This window comes from Salarias fasciatus, chromosome 11 (assembly GCF_902148845.1).
Source record: "Salarias fasciatus chromosome 11, fSalaFa1.1, whole genome shotgun sequence".
NCBI classification, from domain to species: domain Eukaryota; kingdom Metazoa; phylum Chordata; class Actinopteri; order Blenniiformes; family Blenniidae; genus Salarias; species Salarias fasciatus.
In genome coordinates, this window is record NC_043755.1 from 7,124,733 (window position 1) to 7,148,287 (window position 23,555).

Sequence of the window (23,555 nt, forward strand, 5' to 3'; positions counted from 1 at the left end):
TTCTGTTCTGGCTTATCAGCTGAGGCTGACGGCGGTCCGGGATCTAATCCCAGCTGACTGTGGGCGAAGGCAGGGTGCACCGTGCACAGACAGCCACACACACTCAGGATCACGCCAGTCACCAATTTACCTCAAATGCACGTTTTTGAAAAACTGTATTTGACTGCTTTTAGGTTTCTCTCAAATCGAGGTGTTCAGCCAAATCTCCGTCAAGCATCCCCGTCTCGTCTTGTACTCAGGGACACCAAATCTTTGTTTTCAGCGCATCAATCTTTTTGAAAACATCGAGTTCAGACTACAAAGCCTCTTCTCTGCTTTGAAATCCCCCCGAGAAACATGTTTCCTGGCTTTTGTTGTCTGTAGGGTCCACTTCCACTCTCAGTCACACTGTCAGATGTATTTAAACTTCCTTATAAAATGTTTATTGGCCATAGAGCTTGTCCCTGCATTTTGGCATTTTTGTGCTCAGTTTGTAATAAACCCTTTTCTTATAAATTACGCCCACAATAGAGTTTATGATTTCAGAAACAAGCCAGCTTTAGATCATGGATTTATTGCACTTTCAGAATTTTCATACAAAATCCCTCCATACCTTAAAATGTAAACAAAAAGAAAAAGAATCACTGAAGAAAATACGGCCTTCAGATACAACATCGGCAAGCAGCGCTGAAAAATAAGCATACACAGAATCAGTACGGTATTACGCTCAAGACTGGCTGACCTTCTGTGACCTGTTCACCACATATCTACACTAACAACCCTATCTCAACCACAACACTGGTTTAGCTATTTCTTGAGAAAAGAAGTCAATATTTCATTATTAAAGCTTTGAATGGCACTTTCTCTTTAGAAAATCTTTACCCACATCAAAAGCATAGATTTGAACAGTGTCTGCATTATTTACGAGAAGAAATGCAAATTTCCAAAAAGAATCTATTTTCCAAGATATCTACAGCAGATAAAAGCGTACGGATGATCTGTTTGGAGATTACTGAACTGAGATTTGACACTGTACACAGAGCAGTGCAGTAAAATGCAGTTTGACACAAAGCAGAGGCATCCATGGTTTAAATGACAAGCAGAGGCAAGCACACCGCGATACTGTGATACAAGCTTGTTTGTGCATGAATCAGTTCTGAGGATTCCGGAACAATTACTTCAGGGACAAGACGTGGTGCGTTCTACACACAAAGCTAAGAGTAAAATACAAGGAGTAAAGAACTCTGAAATCACGCTTCCTCCACCCCTGTGGGGTAACATGATCCTGATTGTGATTTTCAACCAGCCGCCACTCAGAGTTAGAGCCGCTCTTCACACCGGCTCCATCAGGAGCTCCTCCATGTCGGATCCTTCCAGCTCACGGAAAGCCGCATGGGAGCCAATCACAAACAGCGTAGCTCCTGAGAGGAGGAAAAAAAAAAAAAAAAAAATGGAAAGAGAGGATAAGAATTCAATTACATCAAATCACAAATCCAGTATTTTCTATTTAATTTGTTCCAAATCATTTCCAAACAGTGGTTTATATCTTCTGTGCTATTTTCTTTGTGTATTCAAGGTGTATAAATACATACTTGAACATGCTTTTAATTTTTTTACTGTGACCCTCATGAAGATAAATAAAGCAGTACTGAAGATGGTTAATAAAGCAGAGGATCTATAAATCTAACCTTTATGAAGTACCTGCATGAAATATCTTTGAACACAGAATCTGTTTTCATTCTGTATGAAAGGATAATTAATGCATGGTGAGAACAGTTCATAAGGCTGGGCTTACCCAGAACCCAAAACACTGCAGCTCCAGCTCCGGCCAGCCAGAAGACAGGAAGCGAGACGGCTCCGGCCAGGCTCATTTGATGTGGAACAGTCAGTTCTTTGCCTGGATTAGAAAAGAACGGAGCAGCTTTATGAATCTCAGAGAAACTCTTGACTACAACATTACAGATTTAGAAACATAATCACAACATTTATTAAAAACAAATTTAAACAGGCCTGGACGCTGATACTGAAAAGTAGATTTGATGCATTCCATTTTCTCATACAACATTCTGATATGCATTTGGTCTAATTTTCTTAATAGAATAACTGATTAAACGGCAATGTGGAGGACATGAACACAGAATTATGAGTGATTTAGAGGTTATTCATATTATCGGTCACAGTTATAAAAATCTAACTTGTGGAACAGAATCACTCACCAAGAATGACCAGTTTGGACTCCAGAGACTTGAGGTGGATGATATAGAAAGCACCAGCAAACACAGCCAAGGCAATCAGGAGCATGGGTGAGCTGATACTAAAGAACAACAAAAACAATCAGTCAGGCCAGTGGTAAATACAGCAGTCTCTGTTTCCAATGAAGTCACACACATTTGCCTTCACCTACTGAGTAACATTATCCATTAAAACAAATTCCACTGAACACTTCCCGAATGATCTTCCTGACAAAGTAAAAGGGCAAAGGTCACGGTCAGCCTTACATGCAGTAGAGTATGAGACCCAAAAAGATGAAGGTGTAGTTGCTGTTGTAGGTCTCGACGTTTTTCACCACCCTCTGGCACAGCTCTCCAAAGTTACGGGGTTTGGAAAACTTGCGCTGGTCGACGAAACTGGCCCACGGTCGGATGGACACCCGCCGCCTGTCCACCCACTCTTTGGCCATGTTGACCGAGAAGCCTTTGGGGAGCCCCAGCCTAAAAAAAAAAAAAAAAAAAAAAAAAAAAAAGATGGATTTGATGTTGCTGTGGCATACTGTAGACTTCTATAAGTTGCAATTAAACAGAATAAAAAAATAAAAAGGCTTGAAATATTTAATTCTATGTCTCATAAAAATAAATGTAAACTTCACTGTTAGAATTACATGGAGAAAAATGTCTGGAACAGGTGCCAAACACATTTTACATGTTATAATGTGTTTAATTATGTTTGTGACAAATACCTGTCATGAAAATCTTGAATGTGAGTGTTTGTGTTTGACAGCAAAGTGAAGTCCATCTAACATCGATCATTATCCTACCCATGACAGCATCATCAACACTGGCATCATTTATTCCTCTTCACCGAAAAAGAGAAGTGAGCTCATACTTTGCCAGGATCCCAGCTCCACCAGAGCCAGTAGTGTGAGCATCTTCAGCAGTGAACAGATCTCCGGCCTTGCTGTCCATGTCTACAAGACAGTTCTCCCCTTTCGGTGCCCCAGATAGCATCTACAGGCAGTGCAGTGCTGGAAGGGAACAAACAGAAAGGTATCGAACAAAACAGAAACAAACAGAATATTGTAAAAAGTTAGCAAAGCATAGCTTATACCACAGTTATAACAAACTCAGATCTCCTTTTCTGCCTTTCATAATTACTTTCTTTTAATGTATCCCCTTCCTGGTACAGCATTAAGAATTGCTTTGTGCCTGACTGGTGATCATAGAAATACACTTGCTTTGCTGCACCTGTAGATCTACATCACCCTGATTCCTGAGGAACCTGACTGTCTGAGTAGTATGAAGAAGGTAAAGAACATATGATTGAACATTTGTCCCTGCTGTCAATCACATGGAGAGCCATTGTTGTTGAAGTACTGACATAATGTGAAAGGAGTGGAAGGTTTCAGAAACAAAGGGCTCGGTCTCTGCCACATCCTTCCACAAACAACGAAACACACACGACCTGTTCCACTTATAGATACAATTCTTCTGAAATGTGTTTAAATGTGCCGTTTTTATTCTGATGTTAGTGTGTGACAAAAACAACTCTCCTGCTTGTTAGCCTCCAGGCTACACCCGCTGTGGTGAAGGCAGATGGATCATTTCACAGATTTTCGGCCGCTTTACTAGCCTGTTTCTGGTTGGTTAGAATAACTTTTAGCAGCGAAAGTAATGAAAAAAGAAGGTAAACTCACGTCAGGAGGAGAGCAGTAATAACAACTGATGCTCCGTGGCTGTGTGTCTCGCGCGGATGTGATGTGGACGTGTCTTTACTTCCTGCTGCTGCTGCAGCAGTAGCGCTCAGCAGCGCCCCCTACCGACCGCGCCGCACCGCACCGCACCGCACCGGGCACCTCCCAGGGAAACACACTGAACCTACAACAAGGAGCAGTGCAAGGTCTGGCAAAAACTATCTCCTTTAGTACCAGATTACCAGATTGTGACCACATGGTTTCATGAAAATTGTGGAAGCCAGTCAGGCCGCTTCAGCTGATCCAGACGTGGGAAGTTCCCTGGGAAGCATCCCAACCCCTCCGGTCATCTGGGACTGGGACAAGTCTACTGTTTATTTCCAGAACCAGAACCAAGTTAAGCAACAATTTGTTTATATGCTCCTCATTTGTGGAACAATCGTCCCAACTCCTGAAGTCTGCTCATAACTGTCTGCATATTTCGATCAGGATTGAAAACATTATTGTTCACTGCAGTATTGTCATGATTACATTACTCTTTGTAATCATTCCATTTTTTCATTATTCAAATTCATTTTATTCACTCTATTTTAAATTCTTAAAAATGTATTGTTAATTAATTACCCTCCTAATACAATTGTCTTTTAATAGCTTTTTAAAAAAATATTCTTAATATCATGTTTTACTGATATGATTTCGATGTGATTTAAAGTATTTCTTTGTCATTGTGAAGTATTTTTAATTACCTTGTGCATTAACAATGCTATACAAATGAACTTGCCTTGCCTTTATATATTCAAATGGGCTTAACCACCATTCTACAGTCCCAGTGAACTGCCGGCAGGATACACCCCGGACAGGTCATCAGGTCAACCACACACATTCACATTCACATCCACAAGCAATTAATTAATTAACCTCACATGCATGTTTTAGGAGGAAACTGAGGCACCTACAAAAAAGCTGCACAGTCAGGGACAACACACACAACTTCACACAGCTCATAGCAAGGCCTTCTTGCTATGAAGTGAGAGTACCAGCATTGTTGCCAGTGACAAAAAAAGTCTTTATATATTGAATTGAGCTGTCCACCTCTCCTCTCTTTGAGACCTTTTTTTTTTCAAAATGTGTTTATTGGAAAATATATCAAATGACAAGTTGTGGTTGTGTCATACAATTTCCTTATTCCCCATATTTTTTTTTTTCTTTTAAAGGGTAAAAAAGGAAAAAGGAGAAGATAATAAAAACAACAAAACGAACTGAGAAGAAAAAAAAACAAACAAAAGTGAAGATAAGTAAATAAAAACCATACAACACATACTCAAATGAAACCCTTCAATCAAACCTTGAGACCTTTTTTAAAAAATACTTATGCACAAGGTTTCTTTCTGAGGATAAAGGAAACCGAAGATCATCACCTGCAGAAAAATGCTGTGAAGAGGTGACAGAGATTGCATTCATATTTTGTGTAGGGTATTTTACAATATCTATTTAACATCAAAATAGTTATTTTACAACTACAACTACTACTGAAGAAAAAGAAGAAGAATAAAAATTATATATAATTAAAGAAATCTGAGTACATCTTTTTAGAAAAACTGTGTTTTGTTTTAAAGTAGTTTATAATTGTATTTTATGAAAGTCTGCAAATCGACCCGTTTGTTTTGATTCATGTTGAACACGCGCTGAACGTGACTACGTCACGGGTTATTTGGAAGCCTGTGATTGGTCGGTTTCTCAGCGTGCTGGTGCTGCAGCTCCTGTCTGTTGGAGGAGAGATAAGCCGAGGCTTTTATTTACTGCTGGGACAGTGAGTTGTCACTTATTACTCTCTCATTGTCTCTTAGGTAATAAATTGAACCTCGTCTGTGTTTTACAGTGAACTTTCCTGTCATCAGGAGCTCGTTTTGTCATGGCCTCTATGCAGCTAACGTTAGTAGCTAGCAGCAGGTGACAAGAAAACAGTAAAATGTATGTGTTACAGAAAACACATAATTAGCACCCCGTGAACCGATTTAAAGTCCATATCACACGAACTCTTAATGCATATTTAATATTCGTTGTACTTAATCAGCCGAACTGTGTCCTGTATTCTTTTTTTTTTTTTTTTTTTTTTTGCTTGTTTTTTTTTCCTTCACAGAAACGTGACTTGTTACGTAACGCGTCAAAGGGCAGTTTCGCTCCACCCGCTGCTGCTGGGCGTCAGAAGAGCAGCTGGTATCTCCGGTTTCCTGCTTTCGGAGATTTTGTTTGGTTTGAAACGGTGGCAGCCTAACGCGTTCACAGCTGACAGATCGCCTGCTTCAGGACGGCGTCGAGCTGACGGCGGTTAAAGGTAGGACTGCTGCCCTGTGCGAAAACTGCCGGGTGCGCGCGGGTGTATTCCTGGCACAGCCCTGCTCCAACACACCTGAATCTCATGAAGGCTCATCAGTGTCACTTGAAACAGGAAGCCTGTTAACGGGCCTCATTACAATCAGCTGTGTTGAAGCAGGCTGAGGCCTTCCAGGAATGTAATTTAAGTTATGGGAAAATGTGAGTTTTCTATTGTAAATGATTTTGTATAGCATCATTCAGACTCAGGGCAATTCGCTTAAGTGCTTTACAAAGAAATTCATGAGATGAAAGTATAAGTGGGAGAAAAATTATAGGCCTTACGTAAGTAAAATCCATTGTTTAAAGGAAAGCCTGTGCAAATAAGTGTTTTACAGCCAGATTTTAAAGAAGTGTATCAGCAGTCCTCAGGTGTTCAGGTCGTTGGTTCCACAGGTGAGGAGTGTAGGAGCTAAAAGCTGCTTCACCTTGGTTGCTTCTGACTTTAGGAACACACTAAACCTCTTCCTGAGGCCCTCAGGGGTCTTTCATATTCTACAAGTGAGACTGAGATGTGTTTTAGGTCCAAGACCTTTATTTTTTTGATACCTCAGTTTCTTATCTTTGATAAGGTATATTTATTTATTTTTATAAAAGTGACAAAAGTGTGGATTAGTTCAATGACTGAAGGATGGTGAAACAGAACAGTGTAGAATTGAAGAACAAACAGCAAAAACCACAATGACTGAGAGAGAGCTGCAGAAACACGAGGAGCAAGATTCAGTGAAAATAGTTGACAAAAGTGCAAGGGCCTCACCGAACATGAATGAAGCATCCACCTGATTTCATGGAAAAATGACAACAGATGCATTCTAATTTACTCCAGCTGAACTATTAGGTTAAAAGACAGTCTGAGAAACTTCAAGCACAAATAGTTTTATATACTTATATTGCTGAATATAAATAGCTTGCTGGTATCACAACAAAAAAATAGTCATATTTGAAGAATTACAGCCCAGGTGTAAGTTTAGGTTTGTCAAAAGTAACACAAGTGCTTTTGTTCTCTTTTTTTTTTGCACAGAATTTGCACAGTTGGAAGGCAGAAAGAGGCTGTAGCCAAACCCTGACCATGCCTGCTGTGCATCACCAAGGGCAGTTACTGCACTGGCATGAAACGGAGTGTCTAAACTACTATGAGATGATGTCCCTCCATGAAGTTTTTGAAGTTGTTGGCTCCCAGTTGACAGAGACTGATGTAGAAGTTCTGTCGTTTCTTCTGAATGAAACCTGCTCCGTGCCTCACCCTCTCGATCCAGTGGACTGGACGGTCGAGCCCAGTGCAGATGATCCGGATGATCAGGGTGTGGCCCCAAGTCCACAGCTAGTTAAGTTTTGGAGGCAGTTAAAGCCTCAGGGATCCCAGAGGCCCTCGGTGAACTTCAAACCCAAAAGTGGCCTGGAGCTCTTGCTGGAGCTTGAGAGGAGAGGATACCTCAGCGACGGCAACCTGGAGCCATTACTGCAACTATTGAGAGTCCTCACTCGTCACGATCTGCTGCATTTAGTATCCCACAAGAAAAGAAGGACCGGTAAGAGGTTTTAAGTTTGTCCGCATCCAAATAAAATAATGTGTGAACACTGACAGGATGATCACTGGTTTCTCTTTTCAGTATCTCCAGAGAGAAAAGGACACGAGTATGGCATGAAGAGCAGAGAGGTGGCATGGGCCTCTGGAATGGGACACAACTGCAGACAGGCAGATGAACCTGTTCCATCTTTCACCTATCAGCTAACTACTGGTAAATGCTCTATGTTTTGATAGTTGCGGCTGCTCATGTGTCGACTCGTCACCAATAATGAAGTAAGCAAAAATCATTGTTGGAATTCGCGGACCGCACCTAGAGCAGAGGCACCACATTAGATTGAATCCCGTTGAAAGAAGAGGAGGATTGATTGATTCTGTCCTTTAACTCCTCTTGTTTCTTCGTCGTATCTTGCCCTTGCCTTCCCATTGAGCTTTTGACGGCACAGCCTCATGCTGTGTTCTTTAACCCGGTCTGTTCAGTGTTGGTTTGGTAATTGAGTTTGTCTGTCTTTTTGTTCACAGTAGCAGCTGGTTGACAGGTACTGGCTTGCCCGTGTTGTTTTGACTGTAGTTCCCATAATGCTTTGCGTTTTGATGATGTGATCTTCTGTGCTCGTAGGAAGTACTTGTTTATTACTAATGAGAAATAACATTTGTTTACTGCAGTTAATCTAGTACCTCTTTCTTGATGTGGAGGGATGACGATCATTTCTGGGATATAACTGTTTCCATTGTGCGTAGAATTTATACTCACCAGCTGCACTGAACACACTGTAACAAATAGATTTGACCCACTTTACATGACGGAATGCTTTTTGTTATTTTGATTTTTGCATAGTCTCAAAGCAGACTGGAAAGATTGCTGAGATTTTGGTTGAATTGAGAGCAGACTTCTCTGCTGCACATATCAGTCTCCTGTTCCACCACACCCCGAACTAGGTAATTTTTTAGTCAGGGAATGTTTTGTCATGTGTTGTCCCATTAAAAAATAGCCTTTAGATTATGAGTTTCTTGTGGTTTTAAAGAGGTGACACTCTGGAACATTACTCCCATGAAACATTTAAGCAATGCTCAGTTGGTGGTAAGCAGAGAGAAGTGTGCCAAGAAACTGTGTCTCACACACAATTACAGTCATCACGTTTCTGGATAAAACTCGGTTGAATTCACCGTTTCATCTGATGTTGGAAAATGTAACCATTTGAATATCACAGCTGTTATACATGTTTATATTATCGGGTAACATTTTTACATCTTTTGATTGACATATGCCGAAGACGTCCTGAGTTTAACGTTCTTTTGAAGACAGAAGCAGCAGCTGTAGGGGTCCTTTGATGCCAGCGCTCGTGTGCCTCAATATTTGATGTATTATACATTTACCAGTCGCAATCTTCTTCCATTTGACCGACTGTTGCCTTTCAGTCATCTTAAGGTTTTTCTGCCATGCAGCTCTTTTGTTTTGTTTTTTTCTCTCCGAGTTGATCCAGCTGTGTTTTGGGACCATTCTCTGTAAACCTCCATATGGTTGTGAGTGAAAATCCCAGGAGGTCAGCAGTTTGTGAAATAGTCAGGCTGAACTGGTCCCAGCCATTGCCTCACATTTGAAGTCACTTAAATCACCTTTTCTTCTCTAGTTTGAACCTCGGTTTATTTCAGCGCATTGTCTTTAACGGTTTGGTAAATCTCTGTTAGGTGTTATGTTGTGACTGAGTGAAATAGATGTATGGAATTTGTTAAAATTGTGCACTTTGTGTCCACTTACACATCTTCTCAATCTATAGGGGAATGTTATATTTAGCTTTCTGTAGAAACGGACAAACCTGGACAAATGGTAAAGATGACAACCACAAATATCAAAAGTGCAGGGTGTAAGTAAATCATCCAACTTCCCTACATTGCCCAGTTTTCACTGACTTGCTCCATGTGTTTTTTGTCAGGTAACCCCGCTCCTGCTGGATCTACAAGGAGGAGGAGGAAGAAGAGAGGAAACGGCTGGAGCCGTCGACCCAAGAAGCAAAACAGGCAGGATCTGGTGCTGACTTTCAAACCAGTACCATGTCAGACGTCTTGTGGTAAGTGGAGGCCGTACTTTCTTACCTGAGCTATATCTTTTCCTTAATTTTTCATTCCCTGTCTCATTTTCACCTTTGTTTTTTTCTATCACTGTTTATACCGTCTTCATTCATGAATGCCAAGATAACATTTAACAAGATTAACATCTCTCTACTTTTCTTGTTGTAACTCTGATGTTATTCAACCTGAACATCACATTTCAAATTTTAGTTTTCTGCATCTTCAAAAGAAATCCAAGTCTGAAAAATCAGTTTCTTTTTTCTACTCTCAGGGGAAACTGAAATTTAAGTGCAGCTGTGCAGAAATCATGTGTCATGCTATTGTCAACAGAGTCCTTGAACTGCACAAATTCAAAGTATGAAATGGCTATTATTAGATGTTCCAGTAATGTAAGATTAATTTAATCACAGTACTGGATTGAGTGAGGTATGTGGTTATTCATTATGGCATGAGAGTTAATCCAGGATGAATTGTTTGTGATTATTTATGGTGTAAATGAACTATTCGATCTGGCCCCATTTGATATGTGGTAAATCAGTTTTCATTTTGGCCCTATACGACACGGTATTAATGTCAGAACCAAGGTTTGATCTGATGACTCCATATTATGTCTTGTGGAACCAGACACTCAAAAGCCTTTTGAGTAAGCTGCAGGTGTTGAATTCACATCTCAAGTACATCAATGTTCAAATTACATCTCGCAAAATTAGCTCCCAACAATCAGATGAGCTATTTTAACACAAACATGTTAAATAAGTCTTTTACTGTTACATTTCCATCCACTGACATTGGCCTTATTGCTGCCTTTTTTTCTACATCATGTTTGTAAAGCTATTCTGTTGTTGTCAGTATTCAATACCTTTCTTTGATAATACACATGAAATTAGTGTGATTTTGTTTTATTTCTTCCATCTTTTCCATTTTGTAAAATCTTTTGTGTTTTTCATTTGTTCCCCTCATTGCATGTTTTCTCTAACTCATTGGACTATACCCGGCTGCTGCTATTGTTAGAACTGTCCGATGGGCTGTAACCACTTCTGTGGACTGAATTTCTGATCCAAACGTTCTGACCGATCACCACCACAAGCGGCTGCTGTTCTGCCTGTTAGCGTTTTCACGCCGCGGCTCAGAAACTGGACACGTGTCCTAGAAAAATGGTCTTGAGCAGTTGTTCGAAGCAGGTTCGGCTGGTCACAAGCTGCACGCCGTACTTCATTGCCAGTGGCCTCTTTGATTTTTCAACTATCGCTTGCCTTTTAATCAGCCTGTTCTATTATCTCTCCACACAAAAACACAAAGATTGCACTAACATCTGCTTTCTTCTGTGTGAAGTTTACCTTGTCATTCATGCAGACTTTCACAAAAAATTTTTTTTTTTCGAACACCCTTAATTGGTTTTTTTGGTCAGGAACAATAATTATTCTGACAAAAACCAAATGATTCTGTCAAATAATTCTAATGAAGACAACCCCTCTTAGCTATTCAGGATGAGTGATGTACCATTGAACTTGTTGCTGTCTTGACTCCACATTTGATTCCACCAGGTTGACTGAAGACTGTGACTCAGATCGAGTAACCTAAGTCACAGTGGATGATGGAGACTGAGGAACAAAACAAAAAAGCCTCTCCCTCCATTCTGTTGGTCCGTTCACTCAGTCATGCGCTGTTTCAAGTCTGGGCCGATGCCTAAGGTAAAAGAGGCTCTCCCCCTTCTTACAGCGGGGGGCGGTGATGCCACTTTGCTCTGTATGCGATGGTTGTGTATTCTGATGCCGATGCTCTCTCCCCTTGTCCCCCTTCAGAGAACATAATGGAATTAAATATTGTGTTAGATTTGGCACTGACGTAATGTGATTGATCAGTGCTGCAGAGTCTTCAGCAGAGAAACTCCTCTAGGTGCCAAAATGTTTGAGATGAATTTAAATTCCCTGAAAAAATTCTGTGGCTGATGGACCAAAGCAGCTCAGCATATTTTCACAAATATGGCCAATGTACAAACTCTGTCACGGCGGGGATGCTTGCATTAGATGTGTTGAGCGTTTCTTTAGATACAAGCTATGAAACCTAAAGACAATGGTCACATGTTGTTACATAGGTAATATTTTCAAAATATTATCTAATAGCTATGACCTCTGATCAAAAGATTTGGGAAACATTAAATATACTCTGAGAAAATGTGTTTTCGTTTTTTAAAATCTCAAATCGCTTAAATACAAACAATAAGGAAGTTTGACTGTTTGAGTCAAAATGCTGACCAATCCTCCTTGGAGACAGAGCCATGAAGAGTAGAAAGTTTTATGTTATCTCGTGGATTAGTCTAGTCCTGTCTGAAATCTGTGAAGACAAACAGGATGTTGTTGGACATATTTGTGAAAGCGTTAATGATTACTGCCTGTGGGAAACCATTTTTCAACAATTTTCTGTCCCTCACACAGTTGCCTTTCAAAAAAAAAAAAAAAAAAGTGTCTGCCTTGAGATTCAGTCAATGGATGTCCTACTGGCAAACCAAAGCTTCACATGAGCCAGCTTTGGAGACTCAATTTCTAAAAACAGTTAGACGGTCCATTGTTACAGACTGGCCCTGTATTCGATTTCAGAGAATCTAAAAAGTCTGTAACCAGCTGTTTGAAAAATGTCTGTCTATCCTTTCACTCAAGCAGCTGTGGAAAAAAAGAAAAAAAAAAAAAACCCAACAGTGCTCTGCTGAAGGAAGCTCATGCTGTATCTTATCTCTGTGCCCCGTGTGTGTGTGTGTGGTGTGTGTGTGTGTGTGTGTGTGTGTGTGTGTGTGTGTGTGTGTGTGTGTGTGTGTGTGTGTGTGTGTGTGTGTGTGTGTGTGTGTGTGTGTGTGTGTGTGTGTGTGTGTGTGTGTGTGTGTGTGTGTGTGTGTGTGTGTGTGTGTGTGTGTGTGTGTGTGTGTGTGTGTGTGTGTGTGTGTGTGTGTGTGTGTGTGTGTGTGTGTGTGTGTGTGTGTGTCGAGCAGGCACAGAGATAGATAGGGCGGTTCAGTCCAATGCTGGCCCCTAAGCATTCAAACAGACCTCAAATACGCTTTTTGTCATGATTTATGTCCTCAGATCATTTTTAGCAAAGTGTCTTATTACATTTGACACTGACAGCTGCTGCTACAAACCCCCAGAGGCTGTTTGTACCTTCAGCCCAGCGGTGGCTTTGTGTTGTCTAAACGGGATGCTTGCGAAGGCGCTTGGTTAAACGGTCACTGTTGACTGCTGTTTAAGTTGTATCCTAAATAACGGGCGATTGAGGGTGAAGCGGGAAAAATGACGAAGGTAAAAGAAATTCCAAGCATCCCACTTAGACACTTCCATGTTGTATTTTAGCGCGTCAGTAAAACAAGTCTGACATGAGTAACCTGTCAATAGCAATTGCTGGCCTGACGCCAGTCATTAAGGCTAAGACCTGACTTCTCTGAATGCCTGCTTGATGTTGAAACGAGCCCCTCAACAGACGTCCAACCGACCTGTGCTTGTCTCTCTTTCTCTTTCTCTCCTTTCTCTATGTTCGCAGTTCTAAACAGACCAACCTGTGTGTCAGGAAAACGGTATCCTCACACACAATGAGAGCGAGAGAACGAACACTAAATGTTCAAACTACGCAAACTGGTACAAAGGGTGGGTTTTGTCTATGGGGAGAAGAGTTCTGTCTGCCTGTCTCTCAATGCTCCCCTAACTCCACTCCCATGGTCAGTCGTTCAGCAGAAAAACGGATCGATAACGAGTTGAAGTTCTCCGTGCCAAGTGACTCCTCGTAAATGGGTACTTAAACTTTTTCTTTTTTTTTTTTCCCCTCCTCCGGTGGGGTGAGATGAGGAAGCCAAACGGGCTCGGTGTTTAAAGTGAGAAAATGAAAGCTGTGCTTCCTAATGTCCTGTCTAAGTGGATGTCTCTGTGTCTGATGAAGCGTGAAGTGCTCTGTAACCCTAACAAAATGACTATCACTGTGTTCCTGTGGTTTTAAATGGCCTTCTCCTCAGTGTCACTGTCTCTGCCTTCATCCTGCTCAGTATGAAATGGGACGGCGAGATGGAGGCCACCTTTAAATATAGTAATTGCATGAAGGGCAGGCGTTTATCTCCGCTTCCGCCCTGAAACAATGTAATGACTGGAAAGGTCAAATTGTCGCCGCACTTTCAACTTAATATTTCAGTTTCTGTATTTTGAATGTTTTGAGACCACGGATGTGTGTGTGTGTGTGTGTGTATATATATATATTTATAATGTGTGTGTGTTTTGTTTTTTTTTAAGTTCAGCATTATATTTTATGACACTGAAATTTTAACCACATTCTGTTGCTGTTAATATTTGAAAGGAGTTATTACAATGAAGTTTTTTTTTTTTTTTATTCTCAACACGATAAATATTTTTATGTTCCATCAAATCACAATTGGCACCTTTTTACTTACAGAAAATGAGTTTTAGTGAGAGGAAAAAAATGCAAATTTGGATACATGTGTTCAAAAACCTAACAGGTTTTCTTCCTGGATTTTAAAAAAAGTCTCACAGCATTCAATCTTTTTTTTTTTTCTTTCAAAAACAGAAGTAGTGTAGCGATGCTCCCTCACAACATGATGATGTCCAGGATCAAACTGCAGGGCGTTTTGTCTTTCTGCTGGTGAGGGATTATTAAATCCTACATGTACACAAGCAGCTGATATTATTCCTGTTTTATTCTGTACTTCCCGTGCCAGCTATGAGACCCTCCCTGTCTGGAAACTGTTGAGCTGATTCTTATAACCCGACTTTCTTTAATGATCTAAGTTAATGGCAGATTACATCTGAGTATATTCAAACCTACTTTTGCTAATTTAACTGTACAAAATATGAGTGCAAATCACTTGCATTGGTGAAAAGGTTTGACTTAATCTCCTTTCTATTTACTGGACATTATGTCAAATGATCCAGTTTGAAGAACAGGTGTACTTGCATGAAATCAATATGCTTGTGTACTGAAAAAAAGCCGACAGCAGTAATTTGTGATTTATCCGTTTTGAAGAGATAAAGCTCGCTTGCTTGTGATCTTGTAGGCGTTAAAAATAAAAACATACACTGACAGAGTTGACATGTAACTCCTCCCTCTGGTAACATGGTACGAGCAGGCATGTTTGAGGCCGACGATTCATCCTCTGCTCTCTTAGAATGAGGAAACACTCATGTTTGACTTATGTTCTTGTTTCACTGTGCAAATAGACATTCAGCTAATGAAGCTACAGTCATGGCCTCACCTTATTATGACTCAAACCTGTCGGTGGCTGCAGAAACATTTGCTATTCAAACAGCAAAGGCTCTGGATGGAAACGAGAGCTGTGTGACGATGGAGCCGGCACAGTGATTGACTCCCTCTTGCACCACGAAGCCACTGGTGTGTAGCTTGAGCCTCAGCAACATCTATTCAGGATTAATTTTCCAATTCTGGAAAATATCATTTGTTTCTCACTTGTGTTCTTGCTCATGTGATTGTTGTTGTTGTAGGTCTGATGTGGGATACAGTTTGTATCATAAAAATGATCTTACTGGAAGCTAAAAGGTCAGTTTGAATGTAAAATAAAATATGAAAAGCAGAGTTGAATAGTTTCTAAAGATAATAACTTTAAAAAAAAATTGTTCTTATGGAAAACTGCTTTTGTTTTGTGATGAGGTGTTTTTCATTTTTGTGGATCTGGATTTTTTTTTTTTTTATGATTTCCCTTAAAGTTCAACATATTTTAGGTCAATTGTTTTTCTGCAAAATGTCTGTTCCTCATTCATGTACTGTATAATGCCTTTAAAAAAAAGAAAAACATCTGACTTCATCTTTTGTGGCTGAGCAATACATACAAATTCAATGATGTCCATTCACTCGTGGACTTTTGTACAGACCTTATTTATAAACCTGCATATTTTAAACATTTGCTAAAGTCAATTGATTTAATGTCTCGTTTGATCCGGTCTTCTGGTTTTACGTTTATCTAATTATTGGCTTATGAAGGATGAATACAAAAGCCAGTGTTTGCTTATCACTCTCCTACAAATGTTAAGAGATGCAAAATCAATGCCTTAATTAAACATTTGCATTTCTAATGTTGGCATTTTCCAAACTTTGTAGCTCTTGAGCCTTGTGCCTTTCCCTGTAGAGCCAAACAAAATATGGCTGCAGTGAGAGCGGACGTGACTCTTAAGCTAACAAGCATTTGCCAGTGGAATCGTGTTCCCTCTTTGGCAGCTCTACATCTTGGCATGTTGGTGTTGAGTGCTTGGAGCTCCCTTTAGATGATATTAAGTGAGTCTCCCATTGGTAAGAAGCGTTACTTTTCATATGTATTCAAATTTGACAAGACATTTGTCTGAAAACAGGAGTATCTAATTATTTCCAAATTTAATGCTAATTTGATATTCCACAAAATATTCGAATGTGAGCACGTTATCTGTGCTTTATTTACTTGCATTTTGAATGTGAGCATCAGTCGAAGCTGGATTTACTCAAATCTTTAGAGAAAAGGTTTTCTGCACAGATTTTCCATCAGCGTGTCGCCTTCAGGATGTTTGTAGAAACTGGATGTCGCTGGTTTTGAATACTGTGAAGGGCTTTGAGTGGGAGGAGTGGATCTTTATTGCAGCGAAAGTCGTCAGCAGCTGGTTTCCTCTTGGAGCTCTGGAATAATGACATGGGGATGATCTCAGGACAGTATGTATCCTCTAATCTTTCTCGCTGTGCTGTTGCATGACCACCAATCCTGTTACTGCAGAGCTCCAGACGCTATCGATTCTCGGCTTTAAGCATCTTGATCAGGATAAATCTGACTTTTAAACACAAGGCTGGAACACTGAAGTGTTTCTTTAATTCCCGCCATGATGCTTACTCAGGATGTCAAGTTGATTTGAACTTGCTCTTGACAAAACACTCCAGTCATTCTTGGTGTGACCCCTGCAGGCTCTCTGCATTCTGTTGCACCAGTGTCCTTTTGATTCAGTTTAACCTCAAATTTCTTTTAAAAGAAAAGAAACGCCCATATTAGTAGAATTGCCTGTCAAAAGAAATGCACTCCCCTGGCCCACTTTTTCAGTGTGTCGAACTGAAAATGTAATTTTGACCAAAACAAGCTGGAGCTTCTCTGTGCGTTCAGACCATGCAGACAGGTGGGTTGATCTGTCTCCGGCGCCCTTCATAAGTGACTCTGTCCTGCCGCACCATTGTATTTGCTGCTTTCTTTTTTCCCCTTCATCTAGAGGTGTTCAAAAGAAGCATCCTGAATTTCGTATTTGAATAATTTCCAGTCCTCTCAGTAGTGAGCTTGTCAGATCACACTTGATTTTTGAGCACTCAGTGCTACTTTATATGCATTTCTTGAATATATTGCAAGTCAATTCACCTTTTTAATGATCATCTTTCTCTTTCTCCTTTCTTTTTTTTTTTTGACTCTTTTCTGTCTCTTGTGTGGATCTATTCAACCCATCACCTTCTGTTCCCTCATTTTTTCCCCCCCTGTAACATTTCCCCACTGTCTTGTTTTTGCTTTCCCCCCCCCTGTCTCTCTTCACCCATTCTTCACTCTCCCTTTGCTTCTCTGTCATTATTCCCCTCTTTCCCTTTATTCACCCTGTGATTACTTCCACCCCCCACCCCCTCATTCACTACCCGACACCACCTCCTCATCCCCTTTTTTCCCCACCACTCTTTCTGCCATTACCAGACATCCAGCTGCGAGTCCGGGCTGAATACCTGGAGCACGAGTCGGCGCTCCGCAACGGCGTCTCCTCGGACAAGCGCCAGCCGCTGGAGCGGCAGTTTGAGCTGTTCAGTCAGGCCAACTCGCTGCTGCGGGCCAGAGACCTGGGCTCCATTGTCTGTGACATCAAGTTCACCGAGCTGGACAACCTGGAGGCCTTCTGGTCGGACTATCTGAGCGGCGCCCTGCTGGAGGCCCTCAAGGGAGTCTTTATCACAGACTCCTTGAGGAGGGTTGCCGGCACCGAGGGCGTCCGCCTCCTGATCAGCGTGGACCAAGACGACTACGAGAGAGGAAGAAAAGTGCTGCGAGCTCTGAAGATGTTCACATCCAGGAATGGCGGGCGCACGGGGACTCGCTGAGCTCTCTTGTGGGTGTACTCAAACTTTTTTCCCTGGGTGTGTCACGCTGGCAAAGGATAGAGCATGATATGCAACTGATGGTGATACAAGTGAATTTGAATGAACGTCCACGGGCCTCCTCCTGTAGTTGTAATATATTTAATGGCCACTGGATGGCAGCACTCACCATTGGTTCTTTCTGGACAGCGGCTTTTTTCTTTCTTTTAACATTCGTCACGTTTTAATTAGTGTTACCCTTATTTCTGACTGAGAGACGGACATTGACGAATCGACGTGCTTTTCTTTTGGATTCTACACAGGTGCTACTTTGTAAGACCTCAGAATGAAACGGGATATGTCCAGTTTCACCTTAGTGGCACGAGGAACAAGCAAGGCAGTGGTAAGCCCCTCATTATGATCAATATTCAATCAGTTAAACTCCAGACACCTGGGCTGCCACCACGAGCAAGAGCTCTGATTGATGTTACACGCACAAGCGTCTCAGAATAGTTAATATTTATTTCTTTGTAAGGTTTTTGGGGGCTCTTGAATGGACAGTGGTGACACCTGGCACTTACACTTCCTAAAACTAATTCATTTTATAACGCAGCATGGCAGGGAAGGTCGAAATAGTCGGTTCAAACTTTACAAGCTGTCCTTTTGTGCGTAACTTTTGGGAACTGGTTCACACACACACACACACACACACACACACACACACACACACACACACCACGATAACGAGACGCGGTTCCTGTATACCTCGATAAAGCAGCTCGTGATTGCTGTGGTCAGTGGATTCAGCAGCCGCCAGTAGATGACAGCAGTGATTAGAGGCGGGTTCCAACAGACCATGGAAGATTCATCATCACGAGCTTTGTCGACGGTAACCGGGATAATGCGGCGGCGGCTCGTGTCCGGGCTTCCAGCGAGGCCCCGGCAAGTGGCGAGCAAAGCACAGGACAGTGCGTCGGTCAATAGAAGTGATGTTGGGGAGATCAAAATCAAAAGTGCACATCCCAGCTCCACTCAGCCCTGCTATGTAGGCCCGGCAGAGTGGCTCACAGACAGCTGTCTAGTCACCCTGCTGGAACTAATGCCTGGACTTCACTCATAGAGGACGATCAATAAGGCCCCTCGCTCTAAGTCCCTCCATGCAGGCTCGACTTAAGCAGGCAGACACTGTCTGAAGTGCAGGACTCTGCAGGGCCAGCACACACTGGGACAGGGGACACATTTACATGTTCATGTTTGTAGTTTTCTTTTTGGTAAGGGAATTTATTGATGTTTAGTTCATAAGATGAGAAAAAAACGTGGGGAAAAATTTTCGTTAGTAATAAGTAAAAAAAAAGAAAAAAAAAGCTTTTTGTTGGGCAATTGTTTTGTGGAAAGCTTTATATTTTAGACATTCTGGTGATTAATAAAGATTTTGATGGATTAAATTTGGTATTGGCTTTTTACTGTGGAGAAATTAAAACGCTGTAGCAAATTGTAGTATGCAGTGTAATATGATTATATTTATTAGATCCCCTCTGAAATTCAATTTGCTCTGTAAAAACTTGGTTAGAGATTTGAATATGTTCCATATTTTACTTAATCATCTGGTTTCCTCATAATGTAGAAAATATTTCACAGACATAAAAGTACACTCAGCCAAACTAGCAGCTCGGTACAGTTTCTAAACTTTTTTTTGCTCATCAGAAGATTTCAAGTCTTCACCCAGTATTACTTCAAATATTCTGAAAGCCGTGTTGAAATCTCTGCTATAGCCTTGTGCTCCTCTTTTATCTCCAGCCATTTTTTTGAATTGTCATTTTTCTTGGTCCTCCACCCTCTGTACCTGCATTAGAGGGAGTTTGCCCTCTCCTTGCCCCCAAATGGTCTGAAGAGGTCCATCGAATGCAGGTCACCGTGGATCAAATCCTTAATTATTTCTCCTTGCTCTTAGCTGTCACGTTGATGAAACCGAAGGGTGGTGTGTGTGTGTGCCTCTAACATATCATCAAATTACTGACGCCCGTGCCTTATCTCCTCACTCATAGCTTTGATTGATAAAACATTTTTAATTCAGATAAATGTGCTTGAAACATTGGAAAAAAACATTTTTATTTCCCTACAATATATTATTCAATCATGCATGTTTTCATGTAAGCTCCTCCTGAGGTATGTTTATAATTTTAAGGCTTTTCTAACAGTTTCACACTGTGAATGCTTCCTGCTCTGCATTTATCAACTGAGCCATAAGTCGACATTTTATAACGTTTACATGCACCATGAAAAGTTCCATTACAAATATCATTTGGTGCTTAGTCTTACCAAATCAGTGTACAGAATCCTCACTTACATAATGAAAAATAACTTTATGTGAGGAATAGAGATGATCCAGCTCATCCTCCTAAATATTCAATGTTTCACCATCAGTTTCTTTACTTATTTCCCATTGACTGGGATGTCTCATCCACAGGCTTCTTCTGACATAATTAAGTCCTCTGATGTCGACCAACAGATTTCTCAAACACATAAATAAATGATGTCTGCAAAAGGGCACCTCATTGAAGACTCACCTCATTGAACCCTGGGGGAAAAAAAGCAAGAACCTGACCTGCCGCTGCCTTTTACTAATTAGCTCTCAATATCATGGAGGCACTCAGGACTAACATCACTGAGTGGTCATTCACGTCTCTTGTGATTTTTAAACTATTACATCTTTATTGTGCAATTTTACACAAGACTATGAAACAAGTAGAAATTCCAGGAGTTTTCTGTTTAGGTTGGAATATTCAGCACATCTGTTGAGTCCATGTCACAGGTAACGGTGCGATTAAAAACCATACGGTTATCGGATCAGCTATGGCCACTCTTGACGACGCCCCACGTCTAAAAAGCTGCTGAGTGTACAAATGAAGTTTTTGCTATTGACTTGCCATCACGGAGAACAGAAACCCTTTGGGAAAAACCTGATGGGGCCGTTTCTACCCTGTTCAGAGCATGCCTTGTTTGATGGCCAGCCAAAATGCCCCGGGCCTGCCTTGGGGAAAACTGAGATTTTTGAAAGCCCAGTTCTCACCACACCCAGCCTTGAAGCAAGACCAGCGATGTGATACCCAGAGGGAGACCCAGGCACCGTGTCTGAAAAGTCTGCAAAACTACAGAGGTCCAACTCAAAGGATGCTGTCGTGTTCCTCCTCCCTCTGAACAATGACTCCCTCTTGGATGGCCCTGCCACGATGAGAGATTTGTTTGTCAGTGAAATTGGGCCGCATATCTGGAGCGCTCAGGAACATTATGCTCACAAATATCCAAGGACGAGACGAAGACAGGCCGTCGTCAACACGTCCCGCTATTATTTCCGTCAGGCTGCCCTCGCTCTCAGAAGTCTTCACTCAAGTGTCGCTATCAGAAGCTCTTTATCTCGTTACAAGCCATACAGAATTAGAGCTGAGGTTGTCATAGCTGAGACTGAATCTCCATTTTTGCAGAAAATACTTTCTCAAGATGCAGCTCTGCAGAAAATAAAGACTAAATCACCTCTGAGAGAGATGTGTTTAAAGAAAATATTTTTTTCAACCTCGAAAATGTGGGAAGTTTCAGTCTCTATCCATTGACGTTTCCTCGATATTTGTAAAGATGTTCGTCACAATTATAGATTAAAACTCCAAGAGCCAGATAGCTTCAACTTCAGCATGTCAAAGCCAACCGCTCATACATCTGGGGTACTGCTTCATCAAATTCAGGGGTGAGTGTGTGACTGGAGCTGATCTGAGCTGTGTAACTCGGACACATCGCCGGAGGAACGCACACACAGACCGCCACACTCATATTCACACCAATTCACAGACATTAATTACCCTCAAATGCTTTCGCTGTGTGCAAGAGCACTAACGGCTGTTCCCCCGTGCTGTCCCAAATCCACTGATTTAACAAAATATGTTCTTTTATTTTTTTATTTTGTTGGCATTTTTAGAAAAGCAAAGTATAAAGTGAGTTGGTTTTGTGGTCAGGAGTGTTTCTTAACCAGCAGATCAGATTTATTGATGTCAGTAGTTTTGTTTTTCAGTTTCCAGACTTTGGCTAAGCTATCGCAGTTCACACCTGGTTCCATTGTCATATTTCAGAAACAAACGTGACACTTTTATCAATCTGTTTCTCTCTCTGTGCAGAAACCTTTGATAAATATAAAACAATGTGTCCCATGGATGATTTTCAGTTTGTGCTCACTTTTTAGGGATCTTCTGATAACAATAGAGCTGAGGGATGGTTCCGAGTCCTAACAAAATTTGAGACTGACAGCCTTATCAGACCTCTACATCCCAACATGGTGGCGGCCGGTAGGCAGCTGCTGACCCTGAAAGCCCACATCCCATCACCACCCCTCCCCTGCAGCGTCAGCACAGCGGCAGCTCTCAGCCAATGGGCTCCCTCTCTGCTCCACAGATCTACATCCAGGTTAAGGTTTGCACGTATGGGGAAAGGGGGGGGTCAAAGATCCCGTTGCTATGGTGACCGAGTTTCTGTCCTGCGATGCTTTCGCCCAAGAAATTCATCCACCGGCAGAAGCCATTGACGAGAGAGAAACAATGATGAAGCTGGCGTTGCAAATAATGAAACTCTATTGTCTTTTTTTAACGAATCGATCAGTTTCGACATGTGTTTTCACATTCGATTACCAACAGCAGGAAATAACTTCAAGTAAAATATATCAAGCTGCCTCCCCCTCCTTGTACAGCCATCACACGGTGAACATTTGGTGAAGTGAATGTTCAGTTTATTGCCTAAACCACTTCATAGAGACATCAGAGATGGCTCAGTGTTCCACGGTGCAAATTGTATTGGTGCACAGAAGCTAATGTAATGCCGAGCCGTGTGGCAGGGGACTGGTCATCATCCTCCTGTAGACTTTATTCCACTGTCCGCAGGTGTTCCTCACACCTCCTTGATTGGATGGAGACTGAAATCATCTTGCAGTAGCTCAGGCCTAAATCAGCCTCCTATCGAAACGTGTCATCTAAAGCTGATAGACACTATAGCCGTGTGCGGGCCCACCGGGGCCGCTGTTATTGTATGTATACCCTGCAGCATATCCTGCATCCCTCTGACGGGGAGGGGGAATTCTGCCGCTTTTATTGAGGAGAGAAAATTAGATTAAGTGATCTTCTGTGAAGCCTTCTTCTTCTTCTTCTTCTTCCTTGGTTCACCTCTACACCTCGCTGGTCTGGCGCTGCAGATTCCAAACAACACTTCTGAATTTAAATTCTGCTTATTTATGCACAATTCTGGGAATAGTCTTGTCTGTTACTGTTTTTTTATTATTATTATTATTTTGAGGTTTTATCATGCATGAATGGAACATTTTTTGCAGTAACACAAATTCTATTAGAATGTGATTGTGTTAGTTCTGTATGCCCACTTGTTTTGATGAACCACACCGAACCTTAGTCACGTTCAGAGCAACGGTCAGTGAGTGTGTATGTGTGTGTGTGTGTGTGTGTGTGTGAGACAAGGAAACTGCAGCTTTGCCTTCCCCTGCTCGTGCCGTCCAGCCGCCTGCAGGTGGCAGCATGTAGATGCATGGCCAATTTAAGAAGGCCTCGTATTCAAAGCAGCGCAGCTCTGTGGTGAAAATCTGCCCAGGCTGTA

At 41.5% G+C, this 23,555-nt stretch overlaps 2 protein-coding genes and 1 long non-coding RNA gene across 4 annotated transcripts; 2 read left to right on the forward strand and 1 right to left on the reverse strand.

The window, feature by feature from the left end:
• Positions 1-533: 533 nt before the first annotated feature.
• Positions 534-3,981, reverse strand: rabac1 (Rab acceptor 1 (prenylated)). Its single transcript, XM_030103203.1, has 6 exons — positions 3,890-3,981; positions 3,082-3,220; positions 2,478-2,690; positions 2,196-2,293; positions 1,775-1,876; positions 534-1,400 (listed from the first exon to the last, which is right to left on the reverse strand). The coding sequence occupies exons 2-6, from the start codon at positions 3,201-3,203 to the stop codon at positions 1,312-1,314; spliced, it is 624 nt and encodes a 207-aa protein (XP_029959063.1). The 5' UTR covers positions 3,204-3,220; positions 3,890-3,981; the 3' UTR covers positions 534-1,311.
• Positions 3,982-5,618: 1,637 nt separating this feature from the next.
• Positions 5,619-19,360, forward strand: dedd1 (death effector domain-containing 1). Of its 2 annotated transcripts, none has more exons than XM_030103163.1 (6): positions 5,619-5,696; positions 6,027-6,221; positions 7,281-7,788; positions 7,870-7,998; positions 9,719-9,853; positions 17,542-19,360. In XM_030103163.1, exons 3-6 carry the CDS (start codon positions 7,329-7,331, stop codon positions 17,937-17,939), a joined length of 1,122 nt encoding a protein of 373 aa, XP_029959023.1. In that variant the 5' UTR covers positions 5,619-5,696; positions 6,027-6,221; positions 7,281-7,328; the 3' UTR covers positions 17,940-19,360. The 2 variants fall into 2 exon arrangements, with proteins under 2 accessions (XP_029959023.1, XP_029959024.1); XM_030103164.1 differs by lacking the exon at positions 5,619-5,696 and adding an exon at positions 5,839-5,857.
• LOC115397052 (uncharacterized) lies at positions 9,863-16,834 on the forward strand. The gene is made up of 2 exons (XR_003932422.1): positions 9,863-11,545; positions 13,383-16,834. It is a non-coding gene; the product is annotated as an uncharacterized LOC115397052 (long non-coding RNA).
• Positions 19,361-23,555: the final 4,195 nt, after the last annotated feature.

Coding starts and splice junctions, on each gene's coding strand:
- rabac1 (XM_030103203.1), bottom strand. CDS start 3,203: ATGCTATCTGGGGCACCGAAAGGGGAGAACTGTCTTGTAGACATGGAC. Junction 2,691..3,081: donor GGAGCTGGGATCCTGGCAAA/GTATGAGCTCAC, acceptor TTTTTTTTTTAG/GCTGGGGCTCCCCAAAGGCT. Junction 1,877..2,195: donor GTCCAAACTGGTCATTCTTG/GTGAGTGATTCT, acceptor TTTCTAATCCAG/GCAAAGAACTGACTGTTCCA.
- dedd1 (XM_030103163.1), top strand. CDS start 7,329: ATGCCTGCTGTGCATCACCAAGGGCAGTTACTGCACTGGCATGAAACG. Junction 7,789..7,869: donor CCACAAGAAAAGAAGGACCG/GTAAGAGGTTTT, acceptor TTCTCTTTTCAG/TATCTCCAGAGAGAAAAGGA. Junction 9,854..17,541: donor ACCATGTCAGACGTCTTGTG/GTAAGTGGAGGC, acceptor TGCCATTACCAG/ACATCCAGCTGCGAGTCCGG.